Here is an 11,772-nt window from a genome sequence, read left to right as displayed (position 1 = left end):
TTTAACTCTCCTATCTGGGCAGTGCAGAAGACAGATGAATCATGGAGAATGATAGTTGACTATTGAAAACTCAGTCAGGTAGTGACTGTGATTACAGCCGATTTACTGGATATGGCATCTGTACTTGAGCAAATTATCACATCTCCTGGTGTGGTTCTGAGGTTTGTTGTGGGTCCTGGGATCTGCCTCTCTTTGCCCACTGGTAGTGTCTGGACTCCGCCTATACACCAGTAGGACAGAGTTTGGGACAGGGAGTCTGCAGCCCACGTTTCCCTTTTGTGGCATGAGGATGCAGCTACACACCAAACCGGAGGGGAAGGCAGGTCTGGGATGAATGCTATAGTTCCAAGGCCACCTCTTGGGATGTCTGGAGAGAGGAAGTCAGTAATGGGGTCTGAGGTCTGTATCTCTTTAGGGCACAAGAGCATCACTGCATACCACTTGAAGGGGAGAGCAGAGCTGAGACAGCAGGGAGTGCTGAGTGCCAAGTGCCTGCTGGAAGGCTTTCTTCAAAAGGCTTAGTGTCTCTTATGGGGTTCTTATAGGTGAAGGCCTTCCCCATGGCAATTCATCTTTAATGAAACTGGTCTCTGAGACGACATAGCTCGTTCATATTTCTTTACTGGGGGGTGGTTGTGAACACATACAATTTATTCAGGTGAACCTGGGATTATATAATTTGGGGAAAGGGCATGGGAATATCCAGGAAGGGAAGCTGAAGGCTGAGGCTATTGAGATGCCTCATTAACCTGGAGAGCAGTTCCAGGGGCTGCATTCTGTGACTGACTCCCCATGGTCTCCTCAGTTTGGGGTCGTTGTTACATGTTCCAGAGCAGGCAGAGAGCACAGGGAGGGGGCAAGTCCACTCCTGCTGTCTAAGATCTCTGAGATTCCCAGGGTTTGATCACACCCCCCCCCAGCAGTTCTTATGCCCATCCGACAGCACAGCCCATGTGCCCTATACCCTGGTACGTGGTACACAGCTGTTGATCTAGCAAGTGCCCTTTGCTCAGTGCCTGTCCATAGGACCCAGCAGAAGCAACTCACCTTGAGTTGGCAAGGCCAACAGTACACCTGTACAGTTTTATCTCAAGGATTAATTAACTCTCCAGTCCTGTGTCGTAACTTAGAAGGAATCTTGACCATCTGTCTTTGGTGCACTATCTTGATGACATCATGTTTGGACCAAGTGAGCAGGAGGCACTGACCACTTTGGACTCGTTGGGGACACATATGCTCCTCAGAGGATGGAAATAGACACAGCTAAGATTCAAGGGCCTTCTACCTCAGCGACACTTGTAGGCGTCCGGTGGCGTAGCGCAGCAATCTATCCTTGTCCTGTTTCCTCATCTCCAGGTGGGGGTGGGATGGGAGCAAGAGCCAGTAAGGCAGGACCAGTCCTAGACTGTGCAGAAGACAGCATGGGGACCTGGGGACACTTGGCCACGAGCTCATCTCCTTCATGCAGCCCTCTAGGAGTGGATAGAGGTCTCTGATCAGCTAGCCACTTCCTGCCGCTCCTCAGGACAGCCGTTATTCTGATTCCCAAATGTAATGATCGGTACTGTCAATTGGACAGGACGTCTAATCTTCTTGGAAACAACCCTCAAGAATGCCTGTGAGGGAGTTTCTAGATTGAGCTCATTGAGGCAGAAGACTCACCGTACATGTCTGTGGCAGCATTCCATGGGCTGGCTCCCAGACGGAATAAACCAGTGAGTGAGGAAGATGAGCACCGCCCACCTCTCTCTGCCTCCTGAGTGACAGCTGCCTCAGGCCCCTACTGTTGCTCCCCACCACCACCACCACAAGGAACCTTGCCCATGTGACCCAAAATAAACCCTCTCTTCCTTAGGCTGACTTTGCTGTGAGACAGGCTAGGCTGACTCCATGACAGGCTTCAAATTGGCAGTTCAGTTGACTAGGCCTAAATCTTTGTTTCCAAGAACTGGGCAAGTCCAGGCCTCAGAAGCTACCCCCTTCACCTGGCCCGAGACAAGGACATTGGGTCAGCAGCAGTTTCCAGGCTTCCCCAGCAACAGTTTCCAGCCCACCCCATCAGCAATAGTTCTGGAATGTCCCTAGAGATAGAGGCAATGATTAAGATAGAGATTATCTCCCCCTCCCCGGAATTTCCCTACTGTGCTTTAAATCACGCCTGTGAACTCACTGGTGTGTCTCCATCTTGGTAATGGGAGACCCCAGCATGCTGGACTTCTGCAGAATAACATGGTCTTTGCTTTTGCTTACTATTTGAATCTGGCACATCATTCATTGGTGGATCATGGGTCCTTGCAGCTGCAGGTACAAGAAAACTACACATGGGGGGCTTCCTGCACAGCTGTCCATGCTGAGGCTCAGCAGGCTGCACCAAATGATCCAAAGTCAGGGCTGTCTGGGAGTGCCAGGCACCTTCCGCCTGGCCAGTCCTTAGACGGTGACTCAGACCCACCTGGCCCTGCTGTTCCACAGCCAGAGTGCTCCAGGGAGAGACTGCCTCCTAAGAAATATCTTGAAGTAGGCCACTAGGCTCCTGTATGTGTGCAGGGTGAGTGGACATGTGTCTGTGTGAGTGTATGTGTGCGGGCACATGAGCATGTATGTATATGTGTATGTGAGTGATCCTGTGTATAAGCATGCATTGCACACAAGTGCATATGAGTAAACACATGTATGTTTGAGCACATAAACATGTGCATGTTCATGTATGTCTGTGTATGTGAGTATGTGTTTGGTGCTGAGTCTTCTGTCCCTTGTGTAGGGCTGTATATGCACTGCCTCTGTCCTTCAGAGACAGATCATTGTGCTGCCCCGCGGGAGCCACACTCACTTCCTGACTCCAGTCCTCTAATCTGGCCCCTTTTCTACAATTTTGCCATCACACCTTTATATGCTGACCCAAGGCCCAAGCCCCTGGCTTGCTGGAATGTATCACCTGCTGCAAACTGTGGCCATGAATGAAACCAATGTGAAAATCTTTGCAGACGGCTTGTGTGGATACAGTGTTCACGTCTCTCTGATGCAGTCTAGGAGGGTTACTCCCAGCCCACAAAACACTGTAACTTCTATCCTGTGTGTTCACCAACACATGGGACAGACCCTTATCCCAGCTGGGTTGCTATCACTAGTAGTCCCCCAGGGAATCTAGTCCCGATGTGATCAGACAGGGGCTCAGCCCCTCATTTGAAGACTACCAAGTCTTACAGACCCTGTTTGCATAGAACCTCATTGGCCCATGTGCAGGACTTTTTAAGAGCTGGGGCTAGTCTTTTGGACACTCTGAGGGTGATCTTTTACTACCATGGAGTCCTGTTCCCAAGAAAGGATTTCGAAGTGCCAAATGCTATGTCCCTAAACACATGCCTGTCTTTATTCTGGAACCAAAGGAAGAACTTTATTTGGCAAAAGTCTTCATACATGAGGTGGCTTAAATCTAATGGCAGAGGAGGAAACGCAGACACAGAAGGCCATGGAAGACAGACGCCGAGAGTATGGAGATATGACCATCATCAGAAAGAGGATGCCCAGTGCTGGCTCCTCAGTGCCTGGATCTCAGGTCACTGGCGTGCAAAGCTGCAGAACAGTAAGCCCCAAGTTCCATACATACTGCACACAGCATCCAGGGTAGTTTCACAGGGCCAAGTTTCCCATTCTTCTCAGATACACTATGAAAGGCCCCAGACCAATTCTGATTCTGGGAATACATCACAGTCTTCTTCAAAGAGCTGGGTGTTCCTTTGCTTCAGCAGGATAACCCAGTGATGAGCAGAGAGAGTATAAGCTAAGCTCTGTGGTATACAGCTCATGGTTACTCTGAGATGGATCTCCCCCAGCTTCTGACGCTGGCCCCAGGCTACCCTGTCCCATTCCCAACACCCCGGAGCTGCTTGTCTTATACCCAAACCAAAATTCACATACCAGAAGGTCTGGCTGGCTCCTTTAAAGTCTATAAAAAGCAAAAATCTGGGGAGACAAGGGGATGTCAGATGACTTGCTGAGCTTCCCCCCGACCCCCAACCCCACTCCTCAAGGCACACCAGGCTATAAGCTGCCTTCTCTGGAACTTTTTGAGTCAGAGAAGGGAACCCTACCTTTCTTTGTCATGTCGATGATATTTTGTGAGTCCAGCCCATACAGTTTACAGATGTTTTCAAATTCTTTCTGGTAAGTCTTGCCAAGCTGTGTGATGCGCCCTGGGGACAAATTTGGGACTTTTTGTTGGGGGAGCATTCCCAAGGCATCATTCCATAATGTGTCTAGGGGCCATGGGAGATGCCCTCCCAGTGGGTGGGATTCCCAAGCAGATAGGGCCGTGTTACCATAGAGTGCCAGCACTTGGGTCTCGGTCCCATTCTTGATGTTCCGCATGTAGAAGATGATATACATTCTGTAGTCAGTCTCCAAGAGCAGCACCTTGTTTTCCCCCTCATCTGCACAGAGATATAGCTTAGCACACCCTCCGCCCTGGCACTGGGATACCCCCTTACTTCTGCCATTTGACTTATGTAGCTTCTGTTAAAGCAAGCATTGGAAGGAGTGAGAGTTTGGATGCCCAGTGCTAGCTCAGGAGACTGTGGTATGGAAGAGTAGATAGCAGGGTATTATAGCCCTGTCTGTGCCTTTGTGTGCCGCCTCCACAAGCCTCGGCACAGTACTCTGGCTGTGTGGTAGTTCCAAGCTAGCAATGTCCAGAGAGAGGGCCAGGCTCAGGGCTCCTGAGTTGTGCCTAGGCTGGTGGTGGGCATAGCCTCAGCAGAAAAGACTCATGGCTATCAGGTCAGAAAGAACAGGGTCCCACTCACAGGCAACGGAGAATTCCCCATTATTCTCAGTCTTCTCACAGACCATGGTCACAGCTACACACTCTCCTTGCACCCTGGAGGACGGTGAGGGGAGAGGCTCAGAGCAAGCACCAGCCCCTCCCTCCTACCTTTGCTTCTGTAACTACTCCAGAAGGAGCCTTTCAGATTCACTCACTGGGAGGAGCTCAGAACCCAGCAACAGGCCAGGCACCCCCCTGACCCCATTATGCTGATCTGCAGGGAGAGCTGGTGATGTCCACACACTGGCCCAAGCGTGCAGATGTGTGAGTGGATGGCATTCCTGTGGGGCACGGGAACATCCTCTTCCCTGGTCTCAGCTTCGGGGCAATACGCACATGAAGTGGAAGTCAAACTGCAGGCTGCCATTCCTTAAGAGCTTGATATTCCGGATGAAAAGTCTCAGGTCTCCGTTGTCTTCAATGCGCGTCATGTTATCTGAGGCCATGGACTCAAGGTGCCAGGTCCCAGAGATCTAGAAGAAAAGGCTGAGTGGGGGGAGTCCTGTACCACCCCTGGGCTGCTTGGCCCGCATGGCCTCACTCCTGGGTGAGCCCCTAAATACTAGCTCTAAGCTGGGACCTCCTTCTGCTCTCTCAGCCTTCCCTCTGCACCATTTCTCCAAGGCTGGGAATGTGAGAGACTCTCATGGTCCAGACATTCTTTTTCCAGGTCAGCCCCCCCCCCCCAGTAAAGTGGAACAGGTTCTCTTCACGAAGCCTGGCCTAGCCCTAGAAGGCTCTGCCCACCCTGGCCAGGTTGTAGTTTCTCCGCACGGCAATCTGCAGGTTGAACTGTGCAGTGGCCAGGCTCAGCGCCAGGCCCAACACTAGTAGTAATACCATTCTCTCTGGTGGACACGTTGGTTGGCATTTCCCTTATGCCCCTTTCTGCTCTGTGGTTGTCAACCTGCCCACGCACATCCTGTGCCCTGTTGGAAGGCAGCCAAAGGCCCCTATTTAACTGGTCACATTCTATAGCTGGCCACAGAACCCACATGAATTGATATGAAGCTGGGTCAGAAAGTGACAGGGGGAGTTGGGACCAACAGGGTTTGGCTATCAGGTCCCTGGATCCAGGCCAGCCCACTGAGATGTGTGAGAGACTCTGAGTCTTTGTTCTGTGTGTCTAAGCTCAGGAGTTAAAACTCAGAGCGCCAGTGTTTGAGTCCTGACATCTGGCCTCAGTGTTTCTGTTTGAGGCCTTTGGCTCCACACAAGCCATCTGCCTGCCTTGCAGTTCAATCTGGCAGCAGAGCCAGCCACCTTGCCTGGAGGATCTCACTGAAATTAGAGTGTGGCTACAGAACTCCAGGAAAAACCCTGAGTGAGGCGGTACTCGTGGTGTCAGTCCCTGAGGTGAGAGGGGTCCTGAGACAACAATGTTCTGGAGTTTGAGGGTACAGTGGTTCAGGAACACAGATACAGGGTCAGATGTGTTTCCTTCCTGGCTGGAGACCAGCCGTGGAGGTGGTGGTGAAATGGTCCTGGAACCATCCACATGGCTCCACTAGGTGCACCACAGCACTCCGGCTCCTACTGCCTCCGGGCGACAGTGCGTCGGTGGCACTGAAAGAAAGACTATTCCTCTGAATGAATAAGGCTAAGCTTGGCAGCCAGGGCCGGAAGAGCTCAGCACCCCGGCAATCCAGAGGGCAGACACCCACAGGCTGCCACTTCCCTACGTGGGTAGTTCTGCCATCTGTCTGCCCAGACTGATACAGTTCTGAGAAAGAGGATGGGACCCCGATGGTCCTCAGGAACCAGGCAGGTATCAAGCATTGTTAAAACCACACACAGTTGATATCAACGACAGGTTGTTGAACATCTAAGTAGTCTTTCTGTGGCTCGTTTTCCTATAAAGATGTTAGGACAGGGCATATAATTCCAGTGCTGTTGAACTCTCCACTGCTTCCCCAGCTGCTTTGAGCAAAAGAACTGTTGGGCCAACCACATATATTACTCCACACAGGCTGTTGAGCCCTTTATGGTTTTAACCCCTAAGCTTTAGTTTGACCTAGGACTATTTGTGCTGGACTTTTTCCTGCCACAAGCCTTAGGGTACTCCCAGTGAGCCCACATGCCCGGTGGCCTAGCAGATGGACCACTGTGGGTCTTAGAAAAGAAGCAATGCTGTGATTTGTACAAACACAAACCTTCATTTGCATAATAGCTCTGCTATGACTGGAACGAAGCACCCCAATTACCGGATTGATGTCTGTCTGACACACAACCTCCTTTGCAGACTACCCTGGTATTGCAGCATCTGGCCAAGTAAAATCTTTCTCTTGAATGTGACTTTTGTTGTTGTTTGTAAGCTTGTTTGAGACAAGGTTTCATGTAGCCAAAGATGACCTTGGTCATCTTGCCTCCGTTCCCCAAACTTCTGGCATTTTGGGCATATGCCACCATGTTGTTTGACTGGTCTTGTCTATAGTCAGTGAGGGTATAGCTCAGTTGCACAACAAGAGAAGCAGGACAGGCAATGGGACATCAGTGGCACCAGACGCAGGAGGGCTGACACACCAAACTGCAGAAGTGGCAGAGCAGGCAGCCGTCTCACAGTCTGTGACTGTTGCTGAGCAGTGTGCAGGCCAAGCTACAAAACCATCAGAGCCTCTGCCTGCACAGACACCTGCAAAACAGCCACACACATTGTGGCTAGTGGGTAGTGGCCAGCAGCAGCAGCAGCAGCACCAGTATCAGCTTCCTTCCCCCATGGCCACAGCTATGACAGTAGCCATAGTAACAGGAGCCCCCTCCCCCCCCCCCACTCTTTGAGGGCTCGGGATAGTCAGAAACAAAAGAAGAGATGGAAGCCAAAGGAGGATGGAGGGCTGAAGCTGAAGATCAGAAAGCTGTAAGGGGTCAGAGAAGAGTTACCTAAGTCTATGAGCACCAGGAACATTCATAAGAGCTGCCAAGACTCCAAAACAGAGTGCCTGAGACATCCCTGGGCTGGGAGATGGTATGCTGCCCATTGTCAGGAGCTCAGAATCCTTACTTTGTAAACTACACAAAGCTATAGTGCTGGAAGGATTTTAGGGTCTGGCTACCTAAAGCTACCCAAGAGCTGAGACACTAGAGGGCGCCACCAGCTGGTTCTTGCTTTCTCTCACTGCTGTGGAAAAGCCAGAGAAACATAAAATTGCCAAGGTCAGCCCTTGAGTTACACAGTAGAGCAAAAGGACCCCAACTAGACTATTTACAGCAGGTCCAGAAGTCCCAAAAAGATGCTTGCCATGGCCCATCTTGAGGGAAGGAAGGTGAGTAGGACTGGGCTATGGTTTGTTCCCTGTGTGCACAGCCATAGATGCTCCAGGAGTATACAGAAGCCCATAGCCCCCTCTGCAAGTCTCTGTGGCCCTCTCCCATGCAAGCCCAGGTTTTCTGTCAGAAGATGGAGTAGGTCAACCGCATCCAAAGGGACTTTCAGAAAGAAAAAGAATCATGCTTCAGGGAAATAATATGTGAGCATCTCTCTCTTCCTAGAAGAAAATGTCCACACTTTCCTTCGAGGTCTTGTGAGAAGTCTCTCAGTGTGGAGAGTCCAGCTATTGGTGGGTGTGGGAAGATTTCTTTGTGGTGAGAGAGCATGGTGTAACAAACATTCATGTGGGCGAACATTCCCTTCATATGGTCACAGAAGTTCCTCCACAGCCTCTGTCACATGGATCTGCTACATCCCTTCTCATCTGACACCAAGGAACACAGGCATCCTGTGTCTGCTTTAGGCTGAGAGCAGATAGGGACAGGTCCAGCTCAAGGGTCAAAGGTGCATGCAGTGATAAGTATAAGCGACTGAAGGAGATCAGGGAATAGGAACTGCAAAGGAAGAAGTCGGTGAACTTCTGTTTGCACATAACATGACAGTATATATAAGGGACTCCAAAAATTCTACCAGAGAACTTTTGCTACAGCTGATAAATATCTTTGGCGAAGTGGCCGGAAACAAGATTAACTTAAAAAAAAATCAGTACTCTGCCTATAAACCAATGAGAAAAGGACTGAAAAACATATCAGGGAAACAACACCCTTTGCAATAGCTGCAAACAATATAAAACATCTTGGTGTCACTCTTACCAAGCAAGTGAAAGCCTTACAAGACAAAAACTTCAAGTCCATGAAGAAAGAAATTGTAGAAGATCTCAGAAGATGGAAAGGTCTCTCATGCTCATGGATTGGTAGGATTAACATAGTAAAATGGCCATATTACCAAAAGCAATCTACGCATTCAATGCAATCCCCATCAAAATTCCAACACAATTCTTTGTGGACCTTGAAAGAACAATTCTCAACTTCATATAGAAAAACAAAAACCTGGGATAGTCAAACCAATCCTGAACAATAAAGGTATCACCATCCCTGACTTCAAGTTATGCTACAGAGCAGTCGTAATAAAAACTGCTCGGTTTTGGTACAGAAACAGACATGTTGATCAATGGGATAGAATCAAAGGCCCAGAAATAAACCCACAGACCAATGGACACTTGATTTTTTTTTAAAGAAGCCAAAAGCATACAATGGAAAAGGGAGAGGACCCAACAAATGGTGCTGGTCTAACTGGATATTGGCATGTAGAAGAATGCAGATAAATCCATATTGATCACCTTGTAAAAAACTCAAGTCCAAGTGGATCAAAGACCTCAGTGTAAAACTAAGTACACTAAATCTGAAAAGAAAGTGAAGAATAGCCTTGAACATATTGGAGCAGGGAACAGCTTCCTGAACAGAACACCAATAGCACAGGCATTAAGATAAAAATCAATAAATTGTTGAATTTATGAAACTCATGAAACTGCAAAGCTTCTGTAAGGCAAAGATCACTGTCAACAGGACAAAAGGACACCAACAACAGGACAAAAAAAGGCAGCCTACAGAATGGAAAAAGAGCTTCACCAACTCCACTTCTGACAGAGGGCTGATATCCAAAATATACAAAGAACTCAGGAAACTAGACAACAAAAAAACCCCAATTTTTAAAATGGGGTATAAATCTGAACAGAATTCTCAACAGAGGAATCTGAAACACTTAAAGAAACGTTTGACACCCATAGCCATTAGAAAAATGAAAATCAAAACTACTTTGAGATTCTGTCTTACACCCATCAGAATGGGTAAAATCAATAACACAAGAGACGGCTCATGCTGGGAGCAAGGGAAATCAAAATGGAGTTTCCTCAAAAAATTGGGAATCAATCTACATCAAGATCCAGCTATACCACTCTTGGGCACATACCCAAAGGAAGCTCCATCTTATCACAAGTTGACCAGGCCAGCTCAGTCAGTCAACAGGGTTCAAGGGAGGGAGTGAGGTTTGAAAAGAAAGATGCAACTAGAAAACATTATAACATGTCTCCAGCCAGTTCTGAAGCTGAAGTGGATTTATTTTTCTCCCATCTTCTTTTATACTATTCTAAGTACATGCAAAAAATAAGATCAGTTCTAGGTCAAGAAACAAACAATGCAATAAACAAAAATAGTCACGGAACAAACAAGGCAATAAACAAAGTCCCATGATATTCAAGGAGTTATCAGGATATCAAGATCTTGAGCCTACTTCCTTGTCCTCGCCCAAAGTCAAATTCTTACCTGAGCCTATTTCCATGTCCTAACCCAAAGTCAAATTCTTACCTGAGCCTGGCTCAATGTCAAATTCCTGCCAAGCTCCTGGAAGCACCACCAAGAGCTCGCTACAGACACTTGCTCAACTATGTTCGTAGTGGCTCTATTCATAATAGTCAATAACTGAAAATAACCAAGATGTCCCTCAACTGAAGAATGGATAAAGAACATCTGGACCATATATACAATGAAATATTACTCAGTTGTTAAAAATTAACGTCATAAAATTTAACAGGCAAGTGAAAAAATCATCCTGAGCAGAGCAACTCAGACCCAGAAAGACAAACATGGTATGTACTCAATTAAAGGACAATCATGCTACAATCCACAGATCCAGAGAGGCTACTGAGGAGAGATCTGGGAGGAGGGAACATGGATCTCCCTGTGAAGGGGAAATAGAATAGATTGTGCAGGTGGACTGGGGGCTAGTGGGGATGGGAACAGGGGGACCAGCCAGGAAAGGAAAGTACAGAGGGAGAGTGTGAAGAGAGATGACTGTAATTGAAGGCATTGGGGAGATGTGGAAACCAAGTACAGTGGAAACTTCCTGGAACCTATGAGGGTGACTCTAGTAATGAAGACTATGGAGCCTAAACTGTCCATGTTCTGTAACCAGGTTAGGCTTTCAGTGGTGGGATTGGGACACCAACCCAGCCATAAAACCTTAGACCCATACCTGTCCTGCAAGATGTGCTGGGGCAATGGTGGCTCAGAGCTTGTGGGGGTGGCCAGCTAGTGACTGGTCTAACTTGAGGCCTATGTCATGAGAGGAAGCCTATGCCCCACAGTACCTGGGTGGTCAGGAACCAGAAGTTGGATGGCCCAGAGACCTATGGTAGGAACAAACACAACTCTAAAAAAAAAGAGTCAATGAAATGCTTCCTATGCCACTCTGTCACACTCATAGATTGGTGCCTAGCCCACTCATTGGTGAGGCTGCTTCCTCCAGCAGCTGATGGGAGCAGATGCAGAGACCCACAACCAAACATTAGGCAGAGCTTAGGGGACCCTGTGGAAGAGAGGCAGGAAGAAGTGTAGGATCCAGAGGAATCCAAGACATGGGGAGAACAAAGACCACAGAATCAACTAAGCAGGGCTCGCAGGGACTCAAAGGCACTGAAGTAGTGTTGAGGAACTTACATGGGTCTTCACTAGGTTCTCTGCATTGATGTGATTGTTAGCTTGGGGAATCTGTGGGACCCAAAACGGTGGGAATGGGGGAGTGTCTGACTCTTTGGCCTGTTCTTGGGGCCCTTTTCCTCTTACTAGGTTGCTTCATCCAACCCAGATATGAGGGTTTGTGTCTATTCATATTGTATCTTATTATG

General features: G+C 48.5%; 1 protein-coding gene across 2 annotated transcripts; it reads right to left on the bottom strand.

The window, feature by feature from the left end:
* Positions 1-609: 609 nt before the first annotated feature.
* Positions 610-10,583, bottom strand: Lcn9 (lipocalin 9). Of its 2 annotated transcripts, none has more exons than XM_076937589.1 (6): positions 10,454-10,583; positions 5,159-5,295; positions 4,803-4,876; positions 4,320-4,430; positions 4,092-4,193; positions 610-3,963 (listed from the first exon to the last, which is right to left on the bottom strand). In XM_076937589.1, the coding sequence occupies exons 1-6, from the start codon at positions 10,553-10,555 to the stop codon at positions 3,947-3,949; spliced, it is 543 nt and encodes a 180-aa protein (XP_076793704.1). In that variant the 5' UTR covers positions 10,556-10,583; the 3' UTR covers positions 610-3,946. The 2 variants fall into 2 exon arrangements, with proteins under 2 accessions (XP_076793704.1, XP_034360998.1); XM_034505107.2 differs by lacking the exon at positions 10,454-10,583 and adding an exon at positions 5,570-10,431.
* Positions 10,584-11,772: the final 1,189 nt, after the last annotated feature.

The sequence above is a fragment of the Arvicanthis niloticus genome, chromosome 6 (genome assembly GCF_011762505.2).
Source record: "Arvicanthis niloticus isolate mArvNil1 chromosome 6, mArvNil1.pat.X, whole genome shotgun sequence".
Taxonomy (NCBI): domain Eukaryota; kingdom Metazoa; phylum Chordata; class Mammalia; order Rodentia; family Muridae; genus Arvicanthis; species Arvicanthis niloticus.
This window is presented reverse-complemented; position numbering and strand designations above follow the sequence as displayed.

Bases quoted from the DNA above. Each gene is read 5' to 3' on its own strand.
- Lcn9 (XM_076937589.1), bottom strand. From the start codon at position 10,555: ATGAATAGAGCCACTACGAACATAGTTGAGCAAGTGTCTGTAGCGAGC. The intron at 5,296-10,453 runs GTAAGAATTTGA...CTTTTCTTCTAG, and splicing joins TGACATTGAGCCAGGCTCAG to ATCTCTGGGACCTGGCACCT. The intron at 4,431-4,802 runs GTGAGTGGGACC...ATCTCTGTGCAG, and splicing joins TGGGGAATTCTCCGTTGCCT to ATGAGGGGGAAAACAAGGTG.